The sequence below is a fragment of the Centroberyx gerrardi genome, chromosome 23, assembly GCF_048128805.1.
Source record: "Centroberyx gerrardi isolate f3 chromosome 23, fCenGer3.hap1.cur.20231027, whole genome shotgun sequence".
Taxonomy (NCBI): Eukaryota; Metazoa; Chordata; class Actinopteri; order Beryciformes; family Berycidae; genus Centroberyx; species Centroberyx gerrardi.
The window spans coordinates 11,060,027-11,081,971 of NC_136019.1; the positions used below are offsets into that span (position 1 = coordinate 11,060,027).

The 21,945-nt window shown below is 46.4% G+C and overlaps 1 protein-coding gene across 1 annotated transcript; it reads right to left on the minus strand.

Annotated features, from left to right (window-relative positions):
- Positions 1 to 572: 572 nt before the first annotated feature.
- neurl4 (neuralized E3 ubiquitin protein ligase 4) lies at positions 573 to 21,821 on the minus strand. The gene is made up of 29 exons (XM_071909446.2): positions 21,654 to 21,821; positions 16,728 to 17,241; positions 16,572 to 16,637; positions 16,048 to 16,484; positions 15,503 to 15,614; positions 15,236 to 15,324; positions 15,036 to 15,108; positions 14,154 to 14,427; positions 12,981 to 13,162; positions 12,372 to 12,457; positions 11,395 to 11,557; positions 10,976 to 11,186; positions 10,207 to 10,283; positions 9,934 to 10,012; positions 9,283 to 9,452; positions 8,914 to 9,042; positions 8,330 to 8,475; positions 7,454 to 7,672; positions 6,186 to 6,284; positions 5,956 to 6,108; positions 5,308 to 5,475; positions 4,501 to 4,659; positions 3,925 to 4,104; positions 3,395 to 3,488; positions 3,166 to 3,273; positions 2,897 to 3,041; positions 2,492 to 2,604; positions 1,581 to 1,740; positions 573 to 777 (listed from the first exon to the last, which is right to left on the minus strand). The coding sequence occupies exons 1-29, from the start codon at positions 21,816 to 21,818 to the stop codon at positions 573 to 575; spliced, it is 4,776 nt and encodes a 1,591-aa protein (XP_071765547.1). The 5' UTR covers positions 21,819 to 21,821.
- Between the last annotated feature and the right edge of the window lie 124 nt (positions 21,822 to 21,945).

The following is a 21,945-nucleotide window of genomic DNA, read 5'->3' on the forward strand; positions in this document are numbered from 1 at the left end:
CAGGGTGGCAGGTGACGGCTCCTGTGGACCGAAGAATCGCTCCACCCAAAATAAAAGACTGGACAGGCGCCAGGTGTTAAAATAAGTGCCAGGGGGTTTAAAAAAAAAAAAGAACGAGGGGCCGTGAGAGGGTGGAAGAAAACAAGAAGTTGGCTAGAACGAGGAACACAAAACAAAAAGGTGCTAACAAAAAAAAAACTGCTGTGAATGAACAAACGTGTCGTGTCGATGAGAAGTTAGTTTAAAAATCGCCCACGAGTGTCCGAAACATAAAGTGCAGGCAGTGTCTGTTCTTCTTTGAAACCGCCATAGCCCCCGCCCATTAAAAGTGTCCAAGAGCAAAGAACCAAAACCAACAAAATAAACAAAAATCAATAATGCTGAATTGTCAACAATCCACAGTAGGAACAGCTGGATTCCAGAGGAGTCTCTTGCTCAAGGCAGGGGGTTGGATTTGGTTGTCAGTTAGTTTAAAAGTCCGGGGAGTGCCGCAGGGTTATGTACCCGGGACCCTCTCATTCTTTGACTCCTCCCCCCCGCTTCCCCCCCCAGTGCCTCTCCTCCTGCTCCTTTCACTCCACCCGGACGAGCAGTCCGTACAGGAGGGTGCCGCCCTGCTCCTTGGTGATCCACTCGATCTCTGTGTTGCTGAAGCGTGGATCCAGGGGCTCGCTGGCGCCCAGCGTCTGGGGGCCCACCTTGTAGGAGCCGGGCCGCACGCACACCTGGAAACCCACCTGGGCCTGGTGGCAGCGGTGAGAGCGGGGGTCCCGAAATCTACATGAGGAGGAGGAGAAATTAACAGTAGAGAAGTGCTGTAAATAAAGAAATACGCAATACAGATGACAGTAAGATGGTTCTGGTCACCTGGTGATCAGCCTGTTATCTTTGTCTCTCTGCTCTGTTACTAGCCCGCTCTCCTCTCTGTTGAGCTTTTTCTGACCAATCAGATAAGACGCTACCTCAGAGTTAGTTGTGAGGAGCAGACATGGTGACAGGTACTTCAAACTACAAAGGCAAGTAAAAAGGCTGTTTCTTTTGTCATCCTTTTGTTTCCTTGGGTTGAAAATGATGAATCAGTCCTGTGTCGTTTGTATGGCCTGTCAGTGATTTTCAAGTCGGGCGGATCGAACAAAGCAGGCAAAGCAGGTAGCTGACAACCACTCATCAGGTCCCATTAATGCATCGGCAACACAGATGAACGGAGAGACTTTCCAGCCTCATGTATTTCCACTCTGCTGCTCTGGTTATGAGAGCTCATCTTCAATACAATAAGTGCAACAAAGGCCAATTCATTGAATCAATACACTAAAAATGTATTCACAATCAATCTGCACTTGTTTTATTTTTCTGTCTTTTTGCTGCTGGATTTTATGAACTATCAATGTCATACATTTTTAGTAATATGTTAATATGTTATAAAAAAAAGTGGTTATTTTCATTTTTGCCTGCTGGGCCAGTGAAAATAGAGAAATCTGACCTACTGGCGCGAGTTTAACATTGAACCCTACATAACCTTGTAAAATAAAAAGTGATGAGATAGCGAGTGAAAGGAGAAGAAGAGAGTAATGAGGACTTACTGCACTTTGGGGGCAAACATCTCCAAGCCGGAGTATCTCATGGTGGGGGAGAGCTGCACTCTGGGAACCTCCCTGCCGGGGGCGCTGTTCTCCTCCGGCTCGCTGTAGCCGTTTGGCCCCTCCGTCTTCACTGGAGACACGGAGAAGATGGACGACGTCCCTGCAGCGACAGAACGTCACACATTCAGCTGATGCTCTGGTCCTGAGTGACTTACAGGTGAGTGCAAGAGTAGAGTGAGCTTTGTTCACAACTAACAGTAACGAGTGTGAGCGTCAACGCCACAGCTCAATCACAAAGGATCGAACAAATATTCCCGTGTCCCTGGAAAGATTTTGTATGTCAGAGAATTAGCTAGGTAACAATATAAGAGCCAAGGAGAAAAGGCAGAAGAGTAGGGCTGCACGATCCTGAAGAAAATGTTAAGCCCGATTACTTTGCTAGGCAATTATTAGTCTCGATGGTTTGAGGATTGAAATCATTTCACGGCAGTTTTTGTACCTCATACAAACATCTTGACTATTTTCAACTACAGTGTATGTTCTTAAAGAAATGAAATGTTTCAATATGCCGATTTGCTAGTTTCTACTTTCTCCTCTAAACTGTGATATTACAATTATACTAATATATATATATATATAATTAATTGCACAGTCCTAATAGAAATGTATTTCTTAAAATCAAGATAGAAGTATTATTTTCAGTTATTTGTAGCCAAATCACTTCTCCTACTCTCCTGCTTCTGTCAAATCAGCTTCAGGAGGGATGTTGCAATATGGGAATTGTCTGTCTCTCACACTGATTGAGGTCTTCAAAACAACTGTGGGTTAACCAATCATCAACCCATCTTCCTCCAGGTTACGTGTTAATTAACCCACAGGAATCTGCCCAGTGTGGCTGCTGTGAGTCCTACCTGACAGGAGCTGGCTGTGGTCCAGGGTGCGTCGGAGGGCTCCTACACTGGTGCCGTGGTAAGCTATGTGCCACTTCTTCAGTGCATTAGAAACCTCACAGTGGGGCTTGATCCTGCACAGAGAGGGCACATGCAATTATAGATATACATACAAATAAGCATGCTTTACAGTCGTTATTTATAGACAGACAGACAGACAGATGCACAGATCAACACAGAGATATACAGATAGACAGACATCAGACATTTTACTGCATAAACAACGCCCGGTTACACATGTAGTTCAGCGAAAGCAGGGAGGTGCGGTTGTCGCCTCTCACGCCCCACATATCCACAGACTGATCAAGCTTGTGATTGATGCCTCACTGCTCTGACGTGTGATTGGCCGAGAGGCCGTCCTCTCACCTGAGGGCGAAGCGGCACCATCCGAAGGGCAGGGCGTAGTCGCGGGGCGGCTCTCCTCTCTTGTAGTAGGCCTCGTCGCCCCGCAGCTTGTGGCACGACTCACAGTAGCACAGGTTGTACTTGGCATCCTCGTTGAAATAACCGTCTTACGGAGGGGTGGTGGTGAAAAAAAGGAGAGATCGCAGAAGAAGATTATGAACACAAGAACGTCAGGAACGATAGGTTGGAGCAGAGATATGTAAAGACAAAAGAAGAGAGCAAATGATCACCTGGTAATGTGAGCAGGTCCTTGAAGCGCGAGCACAGTGCCTGGTACTCACAGGTCTTGTTGGGGTTGACCTCTGGAGGGGGCGTCCAGCACACACTCTCTTTGATTCCTGGACGCCACATGTCAACACACAGCAACAAGGTCAAAACTCAAGACTTTCAAGATTTCCAGCAGACCTCCAAATGAAGAGATACACAGAAACGATAAGGTGTGGACAGTCGGCTTCTTACCGTCAACCATGTCCGCCTTCTCCATGTCGCCCTGGCAGCGGGCCTCGCCACTCTCCCCGCCCACAGCTGGCACATTGTTCGTCACTATGGTAACCTGCAGTGACGTCACAACGTGGCGTTAGCATAACATACTGGGTTCCGACTCCCCTGTTGGTCTTAAACTGGGATTAGACTGCTACAAAACAACTTTGGAGACTGTAGATGAGATGAAGACTGTGGTAACGAAGAGCATAAGTGTTTTAAAGTTCTTCAAAAGACACTGAATCCCTACCACGACCCTGACCTCTGACCTCCCTGTGGAGGGGAGGGGTGTAAGTGAGAAGAAACTTGTACCCAGGGGCAAGACTCCAAAACTCTGGTGTGCTGAGATGGGAAGCACTGAAGTGAGGAAACAGCCTTTCAATTTCCAATTTCTAAGTTGCACATGACCTGCATGTTGTGTGTGTGTGTGCCTGAGCGTGTGTGTATGTGTGTGTGTGTGTGTGTGTGTGTGTGTGTGTGTGTGTGTGTGTGTGTGTGTGTGTGCAGACCTGTTCACACTGGCCATAAAGGTCGATCAGGGGGTAGCAGGGTGAGGGAATGTCCTGAGCCGCCACTCCCTGGTCCATGCCGTTGACGTAGAGGTGGAGACAACTGTTGGCGTCCACCAGCAGACCCAACACCGTCCCCTCTGGACAAGTGTCCAGGTTAGGACCGTAGTTCTCACATATCTGACCGCCAGGAGGAGGAGGAGGAGGAGGAGAGGAGAGGAGAGGGGCAGAGACAGGAAAAGAGAAATGACAGAGAAAAGCATTGGTTAAAGGGGAAGGATAGGAAACAATAAGATAGAGGACAAGGGAAAGTCGAAGCACAGGAAAGGAGAGATGATGGTGAAAAAGCAATTACATAAAAAAAATGGGAGAAAGAAAGGGAGGAGACAGCAGAGAGCGAGAATAACATTAGAGAAGATCAATCAAGCAGTCGATGAGGCTGGTGTCGGTGAGAAAACACTTGGCTTGTCATGTAAGACAAAATCAATACTTGACTGACAAGTGTGTGTGTTCTTCAATTGATTGCGTGTGTGTGTGTGTGTGTGTGTGTGTGTGTGTGTGTGTGTGTGTGTGTACCTTCAGGGAGTTGTGGAAGACGGAGTCCCTCTGCAGCAGCCAGGCGGAGCGTTTCAGACAGCAGGCGGTGGAGGGGAAGTTGAGCCGGTCGGGGGCGTGGCCTATCACCCCTAGCGACAGCGACGACGTCCACGACGGGTTCAGACGGTCGATCTGGAACTGGCAGCCAAAAAAGAAAGAGGGTTTGTTGACGGACTGGAACGGTGGTGGCCTGACATACCAGCTTGTCATATTTGGCACAATTTTGTATATATAAAGCTGATGAAAAAAACGGTGGGGGCTCCATTTTTATAGCATTTACTCCTTATAGGAAATTCAGTTCTACCTTCAGTTCTACCTACCGTAATTGGGAATTTTCAATTATTTCACAGATCATGCTCCTAAATTTCTTTCTTGTGCTCCAAGATTTTTCTGTTTTCCCCAGTCTCAGAGCCTTAGGTGATTTCATTAACAGCTAACAACACTAAATATACATATACTAAAAATACATTGAGCAAACCAAAGTAGAAACACCTCTCAAATACTGAAAGGTGTATTTGTGTACGCAAGTCTTTAGCTATTAAACTAAACTCAAACGCCAAAGTATGAAAATCTATAGACAAAACAGACAACAGGTATATTTTCCCTTTTACCCATACTCAGCAATGCATTACAGCAATGGACTATTTAAGACTAACGGCCTTTTTTGTTTTGTTGTTTTGTCAAGCTCAAACGGATATCATTTAAATTAAGGAATCAAAGCACTCAACATAGCCATCCTTACCACACACACACACACACACACACACACACTAAGCCCCACAGTACCTGGAACAGCTGCTGGCGGGCCAGCGGCTGGGCGGTGACCAGCAGGCCCTGGTTGTAGCTGGACACCCGGGCTGCGGTCAGGTTCTGGTTGGACAGCTGGATGTTCTTGCCGTGGTTTTCCAGGAAAGCCATGACGGTCGGCACCAGCGCACACGGCTCGCTCTCCACCTGGGGGCAGCAAGAGGCGACACGAAGACTGAGACCAGCATCTACTGTGAGGCTATCTCACCAGACACATCTAGGGAAAGTGTGGGTGTGGTGAACAATTGTGGATAACGTACGGTCACCGCAAAAACAATTCACCTCCCTTCAGTTATAGCTGCGTTAAGGAACAAGCACAATGATAAAACACCATTTAACTAGAAGCACTGGGTAGAACGCAAACTTCTGCCAACGCTGAACAATTCTCCAACTTGCAAAGCTGCAGCCTCCGTAACGGTTTATGTTTGTTTATCGTTTGTCTTCCAGGTTTGATTTTCAGAAAAAATAGCACATGAATGCAACGCTGCCCTTGAACGCAGCATAATAGTTCTGGCTAAAAAACGAAAACTGTTTAATGGCGGAAATCCCAGATCTGGATCACCACCAAAATCTAATCAACTGGGTTTTGGGCGAGGAAACCAGGACAAACTGCCGGTGTGGTCCTACCTCTCTGACGGGGGTGCTGTCCTCCTCCCCCTCGCTGCAGCTGTCTGAGGAGAGGGACGGCGCCTTGATGCTCTCCATGTCCTCCATCACCGAGGAGCTGACGATGGACACCGCTGTCACACGGCCATACAGGTCCAGCACCGCATACACATTCTGCAAGGGACAGGACAGAGTGGTGCTGATTGGCTCTGTGGCTGAGGGTGTGTGTGTGTGTGTGTGTGTGTGTGTACCTTGGCTACTGCAGTGGCGGCAGGCCCCATGTCCTCTCCGTCAATGAGGATGTGCATGGTGTCGTCACTGCACCTCTTCACACCCACGCGGTTCCCAACCTAGAAACACACCATCAATCATACAGTATGTGTTTATTATTTTATAAATATCGGAATATCGGAATGATGAGGAAGACAGTAACTATTTTATTCTGACATTGTACACGTTATAATATTAAGAGCCCCCGATGCAATAAAAAGTGCTGATATGAATTGATGGTGATTGACAATTTGATGTTCCTACTTTATTTTCCGCTTTATTCATAAATTGTAGAAAAAGAATCATCAAGCAATAGACTCATTTTCAAGAGTTGAACTAATCAAATAGCATTCATGCATGTAAATTTGTTATGAAATTAAACAAAATTTAGAGGTGCCGAGTTAACTGTGTATAATTTTATATTTTGATATTGGTTGCCACAACTAATAATCACAGATTATTATCAGCAGTACATAAACATGTAATCTCCTTTTAAATGTAGAGTGAAGATTGTGATTAATAACTGTGATGATAATATCACCAAAATAATCAGGATTATCATTATCACTTTAGGGTTGATATCCAGACCTAGTTTTTTTGTTGTTTTTTTATTAATCAGTGCAGTGCTACATTTCTCCTCCTGAAATGTTAAAGATGACTCAGATCCACTGTTTGGCCTCACCTGGGAGTAGTACTACTGTACTACTACTAAACCCAAACCCAAACCCTAACCCTAACCCTAACCCTAACCAAAACCCTAACCCTAACCCTAACCCAACAAACTGCTACACAAGATAAAAGGATAAGAAATAGAGGGTAAAAAATAGCAAAAAAAAAACCAACAACAGGATAAAAGGGAAAAAAAAAATCACATATAAGGACGTCTATAAAAATAAGTTTTAAGATGTGATATAAAGGTTGATATTGAGTCTGTTGGCCTAAGCTCCTCAGGCAGGTTGTTCAAAGTGTAAGGGCCTGATGGCAAAAGCCCAGGCAACTTTAGTCTTAAAGCCTCGGCTTTGGAGCGGATCTGAGGCTCCGCACTGGATCACAGATGGTTTCAAGGTCTGTGATATGGCCTGGAGCCAGACCTAACAGTGCTTTAAGTGACCAGCAATATGTTAAAATCATTTGTAAACCTAACAGGTGACCAGTGAGGAGATGCCAGAACTGGAGTGATGTGATTTGTTATGAAGTTCTGTTCGGTTCTCCAGCGTCGGGGAGCGGCGTGAGGAAGAGTGTGTCTCACCGTCAGCCGGTCCAGAGAGCAGCCGTAGTTCTGGCGCTGCAGCAGGCCGTTGCGGCGGACCTCGGAGCCGCAGAGCAGCCAGGTGACCTTGGTGCGGAGCTGGGGGAGAGACGGGGACAGGCCCGACAGCGGGCAGGACGGCAGATCTGGAGGAGCCAGGGTGGTCAGGCCAACATGCAGCGAGCCACACCACTGCTCATCCACTTCATCAATCTTAACCTGGACAGAGGGGAGAGAACGCAACTTTGCATTCAACGCAAGTACCAACTAGTATGGAAAGGCATAAACTGAGTGGTGTTTAATAAAGAAAATCTCCATTCAAAGTGCCATTTTTTAAGCTTTCCCTGGTACGAGTTGAGGAAGGTCTTGTTTGACTGAAAGCTTGCACTTTATTAAATAAAATATGCATATATCTAAGTGTGTGGAAGATTCTTTATCCTGAAGCAAAGACTATAGCCTGGTGAGTGGTGGATATTTAAAATAATCACTTTTAATAAATAAAACCTCCATTCAAAGTACCATTTTTAAGCTTTGCACTTACATGTTGAAAGAAACAAATGCTGAAAAAAAAGTTCAATGAGAGATTAAACAGATTTGACTTCTGAAAGCAAAATTCTTTTTTCCTTCTTTTCACAGCCTTTTAGTTTAACAACGATGCTGAACTGGTCTTTTCTCAGTTACTGTGCTTCCAGGGGTCTATCGTTATATTTTAGCACAAGTAAAGATATTTAGGAGCTTGATCTGTCAAATTATTTGAAAATATCCATGTTTCTCTGTACCTCAGCTTTCATATTCACTCCTTTTTCAATATTTTAGACAGCAAGAAGTTCATTTTCAGATCATTTACTAGTAAAGTGGCTCTGTGTCCTGGTTTACCTCGAACAGTTCGTCCGTTTTGAGTTCCTTGGTGCTGAACACGATGCCGTGAGCGTAGCCTCCGACTCTGACCGCTTGGCAGCCCTCGCCCAGCAGCACCACGTTCTTACCGTGCTTACTGTGGAGCCGGTGGGCCACGCCCGCTACTACACACACACACACACACACACACACACACACACACACACAGAAGGAAGAAGGAGATAAGCCTTCAAACTCTTTTCTCATTTTTTTCTTTCCTCCTTGCCTCCTTTTCTTTCTCCCTGCCATTGTTTGTTCTTTGCCTTTAACCTTTCTTACTTTATTTTTAAACATATAAATGCAAAAACGAAACATTTTCCATTTCAGAATTCCATGTTTTTCTAGGATTTGAAGATTTTAAATATAAATCTTCACATCAATATTTGAAATGACATAGTGTCTACAACTATATAAAATAATTTGTTACGTGTATCAGATACATTTACCACATACTTTTCCTTATTTTTTATGCAATTCCCAAACTTTTCAAGATCTGAGAAATGATCGAACTTCATTTTCTAAGCTTTTCCAGACCAGTGCAGGAGCCTGACAGTCCTGTGTACCTGGTGAGTGGATGGGGAAGCTCTTCTCGGTGATGTTGCTGGTGCAGAGGCTGTTGTCCAGCGGGCCGGACGAGCTGGTGATGGACACCTGAACACACTGACCATACAGGTCAATCACTGCAAACACCTCTGAGAGACGGAGAGAGGGATGGGGGGAGGGAGGGAGACAGAGAGAGAGAGAGAGAGAGAGAGAGAGAGAGAGAGAGAGAGAGAGAGAGAGAGAGAGAGAGAGAGAGAGAGAGAGAGAGAGAGAGAGAGAGAGAGAGAGAGAGAGACTTTTCAAGACCTGGAAATGATCAAATTCATTTTCCCATACGTTATCCAGACCTGCATGTGTGGGTCCTGGCTGTGTGAACTGGTTGTATTTACCTGGAGGCAGACCGGTGCAGGCGACACCCTGGTCCACACCGTTGATGTAATAGTGGAGGTCGCCGGTGGCCGAGCGCATCATGCCGATCCGCGAGGCGGTGGTCAGGGAGTCCAGGTCACAGCCGTAGTTGTTGCGCATGGTGTTGCCGTCCTGCATGATGGCCGTCCCGCTAGAGGTGAGGCACGAGGGAGAGACGGAAGAGAGAAAGAGGATTTCAATTTAGGTTATCTGGCTGAGGTTCGTATACAGAACTTTCATTAACCTCACAGCAGAATAGATCAATAACAGAGGGATTGTTTTAGAGATAGAGGATGGAGGACCTTGCAGGGGGTCACAAGATGATTTAGGGAGTCTTGAGCTGATTTATAAAATGTAAATATATATGTATATACCATTTTTTACTACAAATATCTAAAGTTTTTATTTTTTGTGATAAATGTCATTTTCTGCAGCCTCTAGGCTTCCTCCAATAATAACCTGAAAAGTGAAAGTAAGAATATTATTTGGTGTCAAATTTACCACACTACAAGTTTATGGGGTTGCGAGTCGAACAGCCAGGTACTTGAGAAAAAGGGAGATAAATAAATACAGTATGTCACAGATTATTGCTTTGTTTGCAGCCTTCATATTCACATGGCTCTTAGCCTTACCTGAGCATCCAAGTGTCGTAGTCGATATCAGTCATGGTGTTCGGGAACTCCAGCTCCTCTGGCCTGATGGCCGTCACTCCTGGACAGAAGGGAAAACATCACAGCTCATTACACATGAAATATACAGTATTTACGTGTAATGATGAAAATGTTGCAGCAGCCTCCAAGTAAGAGTTAAGTTGGAGGGCAGTCTGTGTGTTTGAGTGAGAGAGAGAGAGAGAGAGAGCGCACACGAGCAGTTGGATGGTGGCAGGTAGAATAGAAACTCCTCACCTGCTTCTATTGAGCCCGACCAGCGGTCCACCATCTTCTGAATAACTATTTCAAACAGCTCTCCATCTCGAAGGCACCTAGACCAAGGAGGCAACATGTTGAAATTCTCAGGGTTCGACAAATCACACAGAAGACAACGCTCTGCTCCATTCTGTCACTGCGTGCAAACATGGGTCAAACTGTATCTGCAAGTAATTCTGAGCGTTTGTTTTAATCCGTTTGAGTACCAGATGGGTGGGATTTGTCACATGGGACAAATACAAGGAGCGCCAGAAAGTCTCCAAACCACAGAATTTCAATATCTGTAATTCACAACTTACCACACACTATCTGAAATGCCCTGATGTTGTAAATCCAACCCATGTGGAACCTCAAGCATGTTAAAACAAAGGCTGAGAATTACTTGCAAGTGCCATTTGATCAAAGCAGCCAAACATTACCTGCCTGTATCTGGTGACATCAGTATCACATTATTAATACAAATGACTGCGGCTAAAAATGTGCCTTTAATGCATCATACATATTCAGTTTAGTGCTACAGATGCCACAGGACATACTGCGTATTTGGCTATAATTTGGGTGTTTTCACTAAAACCTTGAAATACTTTGCCCTCAGATGGTTTGTTGTCAGTCTGTCTCATAAATGATCTTTGATTCATTATGTCACAGACATGTCCCAAGTCAAGCCAATTCCCAAGCGAAACACTCAAACCTCTACAGACCTTATGAGGACCGGACTAATTTAGTGTCATTTCGTTGCTCCCATCACCTGTTGGAAATGACGATAGCGTCATTGAACTCGCTGCGGCAGTTCTGGCGCAGGGCGGTGCGCCCCCCGTTGGTGATGACGGCGTTGGTGCCGTGTAGCTGGTGGAAACGCAGGTCGTTGGCCGTGTTGGCCCCGGCAACGGAGCAGGGGCTGCCGGGGGACATGGCCGTGGGACCCTCCGAACTGTCCTCTGGGAGAGGGGGCAGGTCCGCTGAAGGGTGGAGGAAGAGAAAAAAAAAAATAGTTTCCTTCCTTAGATCTTTTGTCTCTCTCGTACTTTTTCGTAAAACTCAACGAGGAAACCAAAACATTTTCTCAAAATTCCATTCTAAAGTAGAGTCTCATTTACATAGCTACAACTCCAACTGTTGTCTAGAGCCCAGAATTGTCACTACTCAAAATGGTCTGTTGTCTCTCACCCATGTCGTCCATGATGGTGGCCTGAGCGGCCTGGCCGTAGAGGTCCACCACGGCGTAGACGCTGGGCGGGACGTTCCAGGCGGCCGGGCCCTGGGCCACCCCGTTGACGAAGAAGTGGAGGCTGCCGTCCTCCTTCCGCACCACACCTACTGTGTCACCCGCCTGGGGGAGGGAGGAGGGAGAGACAGAGAAGAAAAGGGTAAGAAAAACCATACAAAAAAGGAGAAAATCAAACTCAAGCAACAAGCGTAAGATAGGCAGTCCCTCCAGGAAATTGCGATTTTGCGATCGCAATAATTAATGCAAATTCAAGAAATCTCCGCAATAATTGCGAGAGCTTGCAGTTTTGCAAAATTGCCGCAACTTTTCCGCATGAAATGGCCAAATCAACAGACCGCTTGTGATTTGGACCAATTGACGCATTTCGTGTCGTGGTAACTTACGTCATCGCAGCGTGCATTCAGGTGGAAGATGAACAAAGCTCACCTGCCAACATAAATTACTGCCATAGACCGTGCAAAACAAAACAAAACGAGTGCTGCAAGAATCGAGGTGAGTGCAAAATTCAAGCTCTTGGAAGAGTTAATAGCTTAAACGGAGAGTGGGAGAGAATAGGGGGAGGCTGTGTGTGTGTGTGTGTGTGTGTGTGTGTGTGTGTGTGAGAGAGAGAGAGAGAAAATATTTTTTTTCCTTTGCTTGCAATTTTTCCCAATTCCCACAATTTTACCGCAAAAAGAGCACACAAAACCCCGCAAATTGTATCGCAATTTTTGAGAAAAGCCGCTGCAAAATCAAGTATTTTTGGCCGCAATAATCACAAAAAAACTCAGCGAAATCCTGGTGGGACTGGATAGGATGTAGGATGGAGGGCAGGGGGTGATGGGTAAAAAGGTTAATTGGTGTGGTGGTGAGAGACAGGTAGTGATTGACAGCTGGGAAATAAAGGACAAATAAAAGACTAATATCTCCCACTCACTTTGAGCCGGTCCAGGTTGTGACCGTACTCGTCCAGTATCGTCGTTCCGTTGTGCATCACGCCGTTCCCCGTCATCATCCAAGTCCCTGGAAAACACATGCAAAAAAAATTTTTTTTTCATGTATTTTACATGTATTGCAAAACTGTCAACATGGAACTTTAAAAACCAGGAATACCTAATGGTCACATGATTTGTGTATGTTTTGCATAAGCCATTTCTAATCAATCAACACTGCAAAGAATATCCACCTTAACAAGCTATTTGATCTAGTATTGAGTCGTAAAATCTAATTTTTCTTACAAGTGGAAAAAATCTGCCAGTGGGGTGACATAATTTCACTTGTTTCCAATACAAATCAATTATCTTGATACTAGTGATCTGCCTTATTTCAAGATATTGTCGCTTGTTTCCTGAATCAAGTGAAACTAAACTGGAAATAAAGGAAATTATTTCACCCCATTGGCAGATTGTTTTTTACTTGTTTACTTGATTTTAAGACTGAATATAAGACTAACTGACATTTGCAGTGTGCCTCTTCCCAAATACAATGCATCCAATGGAGTGAATCAGAACTGAATTGACCTGACTAATGTCCGTTTCCTTTTTACCTGAGCGCAGGTTGGTCATGGTGGAGGGCAGCTGCAGGTAGGCGGGGTTGTGTGTCGTCACGCCGATCTCGATGGAGCCCGCCCACTTGTCCACCATCTTGTCGATGCGGACCTGGAAGACCTCGTTGGAGCGCAGCGGCCGGCTGCTCAGCACCACGCCGTGGTTGAAGTCATCCGTCGCACTGCAGAAGTGAGAAAGATGTCAACATTAACTTCTGAATATTGCAATGTAGTGTGTATAAAATGCTGCATATCCAAGGTTCCCACACATTTTCCCTTTCAAAATTCTGTATTTTTTCCACACTATTTCTTGACTAGATTTGAAGATTTAGGTCAGTGTTCAATATGACGCATGCTGATAGTAGCAGGGCAATATGACTACACCATTTCACTAAAGCTGAGGAATATTTTTCACTGCAACAAACATCACAATGTGTGCAATAACAGCGGGCCTACAACTACATAGAATGTTAAGTAATATGTGTTTTGGGATTGATCAGCAGTTTTTCCCCATACTTTTTTTCTGCATTTTCCAAACTTTTTGAGACCTGGACACAATCAAAACCATATTCCATACTTTTCCAAACATGCATAGGAACCTTGCATATAAAATCGGGCTGTCACACCAGGCCAGAAATCAAGCACCCACTTTATTTTGAGGTCATGTGCCCAATTCAACAAAAAATCACTGATGGGGGATACCCATGTGATAACGTCCAAAAACATACCCGCTGACCCGTCCCCTTATCTTTGAACATCCAGTTTAACAGCACAACGAATAGTTAGAAGACATCTTATGCATTGGTTAATAAAACCTGGTAAATGGTAAATAAAACCATTTACTGTTGATGTTTTAGATCATTGAAAATTTGCTATCAAGCTTGATTGTAGCTGCGCTGGAAATATCTCGACATGACGTCACATGACGTTCTCTAATTTTGGCAAGTTATCCACAGGAATATGAAAAATACACCACCAAACAACAAAATAGGTGTAGAAATACATTGTACATCACCAATAGCTGTCTTTTAAAAGTGTTTTAGGTTAAATTCCTGGATTTGTTCAACCAAAACTGTAACCAGTCGAGAACAAGCCTGCACAGAACGAGTATGGCTGTAATTAATTCAGGGACCAGGACCCAGACAACGTGACCCAGCAGGGAGGTGAACTCACTGTGGCCGCAGCGCCGTCCTGCCGTCACTGATGATGGCGGCCTTCTGGCCACAGTTGGGGTGGAAGAGCAGGCGGTCGGGCCCTTCGAGGTCCGGAGTGAGGGAGAGGGCGGGCCGGGGCCGGCCCACGTCGGGCGACAAGGCCCTCATGATGGCGTTGTTGCGTCTGAGGCGGTCGCTGTGGTTGTGGTTGTGGACAATGGTGACTTTGACGGCCATGCCGTACAGGTCGACCACGCCGTAAACCACGCCGGGGGTCTGAGCTGCCGCTACACCTGGAGGAGACACCGAGAGGTCAGGGCTGGAAACTGATTAGAGCCGTGCTCTTATCACTCTCACCGTAACACACAATGTGTCAGTTTCCCATTTATAAATCTCATTATCAGTCTCATTACTGTGTTCAAACGTATTCTTGCTGTGTATGGAATTAACAGATAACGGTGTCCTTCATACCAAGTATTAATAGACACAGACCATCATTAACGCTGCTACCAGTCTCTCTTTATGGCTGTTGTTGTTGAATTACAAAGTGATTAATCCTTACTGTTTTACAATATGTTGACAGCACAGTCAAATATATAAAAGACTACATCTAACATCATGAAAGGATAACAAAAATACAGAACAGATTTTGAAATTTGGGTCACTAACGATCTAAATAAACATACACGCAGGGAGTGACAGTATCCCATGTAGCCCTGTCTTTCTGTGTGCATCTACTAGGTGATGCTGATCTGATCTGTGCTGACGGGCTTGGTGTTCCTCCTTTAATCGCCCCTTCATAACCATCCATCACTCCGCCCACCATGCCCCGTCCAGCCTGCCCTCCCCCAGCAGTGGGCCTCCGTTCCACTGATGAATGGTGCAGACGTGTCACTCTCACCTTGGTCGATGCCGTTGATGTAGAAGTGGAGCGCTCCGCTGGCCTTGCGCATCAACCCTATGTGATCTCCCTCCTGAAAACAGAGGGATGAGAGGGGGAGAGTAGAGAGAGGAGAGACCATAATGAGGGATTTACTGGCAATTCACATGGCTAAAGGAGGCTTGTATACGGAGAGGGGATCTGTGTGTGTCGTCACGGACCTGCAGTTCGTCCAGGCTGAATTCACAGTATTCCCTGCGGGTCCCTTTCCCATTCGTCAGGATCCCACAGCCACTCATCATGATTGTACCTAGCAAATCAAACCAGAATAACTTCATCAAACAGCATAAACACACACATACAAACGCATTAAAAAGTGCCACTGAAGGGCATCATGTAGTCTTTGGGTAAGGACATTACATACACTGCAATAAGCGACCCGTGTTCTTTCAAATACACTGCGTATAGTGTCTTTGTGTGTGTGTTACCTGAGCGCAGATTGGTCATAGTAGCAGGATAGTCCAGGTTGTTGGGGTTGTGCGTGGTCACACCAATCTCTATGGAGCCGGACCACTTGTCCACCAGCTTATCGATGCGGATCTGAAAACATGGCAGAAATGCATTTCGTCTATTTTGGTACTGACGAGCTTTAATTATTCATGTTAGGCTTCCATTCCAGTCCGACCAAAACACAGACATTTTCTATGTGCAGCCTCAAGCTCAGAGAGATGAATATTAATTAACCTCCAGGCTTCACGTTGTACCATATGGAGAGTAGGGGATTAACTCAATATCTGATAAGGAAAAATACATGTGCTGTACTGTACTTGACCCTTTCTTTCCAGCACACATTAAGCTGCCATAAGAACGCCTGACAGCTGGTGTTCATTTGTAATATTTGTTGCTGTGCTGCTGATCAAACTAATCATGGTTCTCTTAACGAACCACAGTGACAGTTATCACACATTAGCTGTCACTACAGTATTCATGTACGAACAAGCGTCCCGGTATCGAGTCGTGTGATTGGCCGCACCTCGAACATCTCGTTGTGTCGGAGCGGCCGGTTGGTCATGACCACTCCGTTATTGAACTCGTCCAGCGGCCTCCTCCGCTCCGCCGTCTTGTTGTTGTTGCTCAGCTTGATCAGTGTGCCGCACTTCTCGTGGAACAGCAGCGCATCATTGGTGGTCATGCCACTCATCACAGACCCGAGTCCCGCCCCTCCGTTGCCAGCAGGGCTGTTATTGGTGCTTCCTCCACTACCACCTCCTCCTCCTCCTGAGCCTCCTCCGCTGTCGCTGTTGACCGCGCCCCCTCCGCTGCTGCTCCCTCTATCATTTCTAGAAGAGGAGTCTGACCCTGCGGCTCCTCCTCCTCCACCAACATCCCCCCCTCCGCCCTCATCCTCGGAGCGATAGAGTGACACTATTGCATTGTTGAACACATCGAAGAGCTGGTGCTCTGTTAGAACTGAAGAGAGAGAGAGAGATGAGAACGTTGTCAATACTGGTCGTGTTGCACAGCGTCCATCAATAGCTGTGTGGTGGATTCTCTTACCGGTGTCGGGCTCCAGGTTGTTGGGGAACTTGTCTGGTCTGCTGTGACTGCAGGTGAGCTCAGGCACTGACAGAGAGGAGTGGAAGGGGATACGGTGAGAGAAAATAACTTACAAACCAAACATACATAAAAAATAAAAGAAATCTCCCTCCCTACCTTCGTCACCGTTCATCGTTCCATTCATTGCTGCCACATTCACCAGTGCCGTCATCCCCGCCTCCTCCCGAACCCCGCACACCACCACCTCCTCTTCCTCCTCCTCGTCCTCCTCATCCTCCCTCTCTGCCTCCCGCTCTGTCGTCTCTCTCTCGGCGGAGGGCGGCGGCGGCTCACAGCTCACCACCGTCACCTGGGTGCACTTGCCGTACAGGTCCACCACGGCCCAGAGCCGGGGCGGCAAGCCGCTGGCGGCCGCGCCGCAGTCCTGCCCGTTCACCCAGAGGTGCAGCTCCCCGCGGGCGCTGCGCTGGATACCCACGCGGTCGCCCTCGGCCAGCTGGTCCAGGTCGCGGCCGTACTCCTCCAGGACCGAGCGGCCGTCGCGTAGCACCGAGCAGCCCGACACGATCCAGGAGCCGCCCTTAAGGCCTGTGGCGCTGCTGGGGAAGTCCAGCGCAGCAGGGTCCAGCGCCGTCACGCCGATCTCAATGGAGCCGCTCCACGAGTTCACCTGGGGGGGGGGAGGGAGGGGGAGGTTACTGGATAAGGATTTTTGAATCAGAGTTTCAACTTTGTGCTCGTCTAAGAAACCCAACTGTGAATCTCCAATCAGTGCCTTTCTAATGTACATTTTCCATCTAGCATTAGCAGGCTTGATCCACATCAAGGTCAGTAGGTCAGGTTCAGGGAGTCGAAGAGAACAGAGCTTCTGGGTGTAAAATAGCTTGCGATATGTAAGGTTTCTTGGATTACTACTTACTAATTAAGGCTGTATTCTGCTTTTTTTTCAAACTTCCAGCACCTGTTTTACTTTAAAGTCAATGGGGAGCAGCCACAAGGTGGACGGAAAGTGGTCACTTTGGAAAAAGTGCTGGGCCGGGCTTCTTTTTGGGCAGTGAAGAGCACCTTCAGAAGTTGAGAAAAATTAAACTGTTTTGAGTGCACGACATTGACCACGTGTTCTTATGAGCTGACCAATCACAGCAAAGAAGAGGTGGGCTCACAGTATATAGGCAACTGTTTACTGCAACAACCAGAATGAGAGTGAAGAAAGCACTGGTAGAAAGTCAGTATGGGAGCACACTGGGTGTGTTGTGGGAGTTTCTGGTAAATGTTTGAGAGTTGGACACAAGTACTGTCTGCTGATAGTGGCAGCTAGTCATTATGGAACCAAAGTGAACCTTGCCCGACCTGCCATTTGTTTTTTTGTGTTTTTTTTCAGTCAGAACAAAATGTGGTCCAGGCAGCACTTTTCCTACAAAAAAGCAAGGTGGTGTGTAACTTATTAGAATTTTAGCAATAAACAGCTTACAGAAAGCACTCGATATTGGACAACACAACTACAGCAGCAATGGCTGCATTTTTAGCAGTATGCTAAATTATCATTTGAAAATCCTCAAAGTAGCATGTTTAATTATATCCACAGGGTTGAGTGACTTCATTACTCCTTACCCAACTGAGCAGAGGGAATCCTAATTCTACAGCTGCTCAAGTGGGAAGGATGGCAGGTTAATAGACGAGTGGACGCTAGTTGAGTGGTTACTGGTTAACACACCCAATCACAACGGGGGTTTGAATCTAATGCTAGGATACTCATTTCTCCTTCATTACGTCTCCTCTCTACTGTAAACAGTCTGAAAAAATAACTGGAAAAGCTCCAGGAGGGTGAACTACCAACACAGGTGCTTGTGTCGTGTAACTGGAAACACACAGAGAACATTTAAGCAAGGAAGCATCACCATCATCCAGCCTATCGCTTTGGGTACAAATCCACCGCAAATCTCAAGGCCTGGCAACAACAAAGATCTTGTGATTTTGATTGTCACACAAATGCTTCACTGCAAAACTCCTTGTGTCTCTGCGTGACATTGGGCTGATATCACATAGCATGCGGCCTAAAATATCTATTTCTTCTCAGAAACACAAAACTCAACAGAGGGTTACAATAATATGATACTTTATTGATCTCTGTGGGCAAATTCATTTCTTTTTTTTTTTTCGTTTTCTCCCCTCCACATAGATGGCAGAGTGCAGACTCAGCGACAGAGCGGCAGGGACTGCTGGAGCTGGTAGGTGATTCAGAGTCTTGCTCAAGGACACTTCAGCCGGGCGGATGCTGACACGGGAGCTTGAACCCGGGTCCTCCAATACCCCCCACCCCCCCGCTTCCCCCAGATTCAGTCACCAATCCAACAATCTACCAACAATCCCGACAATCTTAAACCACTCTCTGCTACCCCCTCCCTTCCTTTTTTTGCCTTAACTGCTTGACCAATTTGATCCATTTTCACTCTCCGCTCATCTCCACCTCCCCGCTTATCTGCCATCTCGTCCCTCATCTCTTAACGGCAGGGCGGCCTAGTGCTGAGAGAGACCGCCCCTAGAGAGGCAAGCAAAAGAGAATTTCCTTACGGAGATCAATAAAGTATCAGGTTATAATTTTTTAATATGATCCTATTCCCCTCCTCTCCTCTGGTGTGTTCCTCTGCTCCGTGGCAGGTGCTATGTAAGGCAGTGTGCTACGACAGCCGGGTATCTGGGTTAACAGATTTAATAGTAACTCAGCCTGACTGGGACACTGTGTGGAGGAGACAGATATCTCCTTCCCTCGCTCATCCACTTATGTAACAGCAGCCTGATGTGTGGGTGTCTGCCTCTCAGTCTCTCTCTCTCTCTCTCTCTCAGTCTCGCTCTCTCTCCAAAAGTCCAATAACTGCAGGCTAAACTCATATAAAAGCATACAGCTATGCCCAGCAGGACTACTGGACAGCTTTTAAAAGAAGCACAAATAGACTGCATGATGTTTAGATTCAAATGCAGTGTCTCCCGCACAAAAGTTGAGATTCATGGCTGAGACTAGGCAGGAAGTTCTTCTCAACTCACAGACTACACACAGACAAAATACAACAATTGAACCTTGTTGCTGCAGCCCCTCAGGAAGGGGGTGGAACAAAATGTTCACACTGGTGAAACAGATTGAGAGCCAAATCTTAATAAATTGAATAAATACACATACTGGCATGCTTTGTGCTAACAAACTGGCATACCAAATTCATTTAAATCAACATTTTTAACCATTATGCACAATAAGTGAAATATGTTTTTTCACAGTGTTGGATTTTTCACTCAGACAAATTACTCCAGTCCAACACTAAACTTAAGACAAAGTCCTATTCCAGGCAAATTGTTCCTCCAACAAAGCACTTCATTCGCTTGCTCTCATCAATAACAACAGTCGTTTTCCAACTTCCTCTAAAGCGCAATGGATGTCAATACACAGAATGGGCAGCTGCTCTATGATGGAAAGGTATTGATTTCAGGCAGGCAATGCATGTGATGACACGGAGCATGAGGCACTTTGTGAGAGGCTTTATCAGGCTGGGAGTGCCATAAGGGATGGATGGTTATGTACAGTATATATAGATGTGGGCCCATGTTTTGAAGCACAAGCAGCGAGGTCTCCAGTAGATTTTGTGGATGACCTAGCGAGGCGTCAGGGCCAGGCGCAGTGCGCTATGTGAATGCTGTCATTTACAGTGTGTGGCTCAGCTGGCATTGGCACCAACATGGTAGGTCAGAGTGAAACAGTGCCTTCTCTGCCAGTGGACCACAGGCTCCAGAGTTGTCATGTTGTTGACAAACCCAGCAGGCTGGCAGACTGCAGAGGCAGAAGTCATTACAGCAGACTAGCTCTCAGACGTTATGACAAGATAACAGGCAAACGTAAACACTGTGCACTGGCTTGATATGGATAAAGAGTCGGCCTATGTCACATGAGTGCATGACACAAGCAGATGGCTAGGTCAATAATTAACCTATTAAGTTAAAGTGATATGACAGCAACTGCCACAACAATGACACTGGTATAGTGTATGCTTAGGTACCTTACTGGCTACCTACTCTGGTAGGTCTATACATATTGATGCATAGACCTACTCTGGTAGGTTTATGCATTAATATGTGATTTTCTATCCCTGTGATGGTTAATTAGTTGGAGTTACCTTATATTTAGAGGTCAAACTCCTCATGCATTACACTTGACTTGGACTGCTTCATCAGTGCTTGTAAGGTCAAGTTATGCTTTGGGCTTGGATCAAGATGTATGTGGATATTTAAGGAGACGTCCTGTGCTCTGGCAAGGGGTCAAGCTCAGGTGCTGTGTTGTTGTTATCGATGACATTGTAATAGAAAGCAACAGCAAACTGTAGGCATTCATGTTGGGATAGAAGACAGCTAACCAAGTCCTAACCTCACACACAGTCTCTTCGGTGCTTAGCAGACTGACTATTGATCACTTTTGTCTTTAATGCGAGTCAATGCTAACGAGACCGCAGATTTGTGATCAACTCGGCTTGTGCACTGCAGTTGTAGCCATCAGGACAGACTGGCAGAGAGGCTGAGAGGCACCGACGCGCTCATCCAAAACAAAATAGCAGCAAGATGTTATCTTACGTTAACTAGCTTAAAGTCTTGCAAGCTCAATAAGCGACAGCCGGTCCCCCTCCACACGCGACAAAGCACCTTCCAGAATAGCTAACAGTTAACTGGCTAGCCAGCTGACAGCAGGTGTTGTACAGCTTGCTGCTATTACTGCTACTGCTAGCCGCTAGTTAGCAGGGTTAGCTACCAAGGCAACACAGACAGGCAACGTTAGCTAGGAGGACTGACTGAGTTCAGTGATCAGTTGAAATAGCACAAAGTGCTGTGTAAACCCCTCTCTCCCTGTGCAACCTGGGCCAGCGTCTGCAAATCGTTCTCAGCCTAATCAATCACGACATCATTGGTAACCCTGGTCGCTGTCAAGCCGTGCAACGCCCTGGCAACGGGAAGCCCCACACTGCGGACAACAAGACCCCGTCCCACTGGCACTGCTCTCGCATTCCTGCTGGTCTCTGCCCGCTCCACAGTGACAGGCCTGTTTACCTTCTTGTCAATACGAACGGTGAAGACATCCCGGTCCCTCAGCGGCTCCCTGCTCAAAACCAGGCCGTGGTTAAATTCCTGGACGGGTTGGTTGCGCTGAGCGGTTCGGTTCGAGTTCGACAGGCCGATCAGCTTTCCGCTGCGCGGATGCAGCTCAGCCGCCATCTTCACTGGGCGGCGAGTTTTACGACACTTGGCTTTGCGACAGTAGGGCAATTCAAAGCTTTCTGCATTCAGAGCTAAACCGCGCCCATTTGTACGATAACGGCAGAAGGTCAGAGAGAGAAAACAC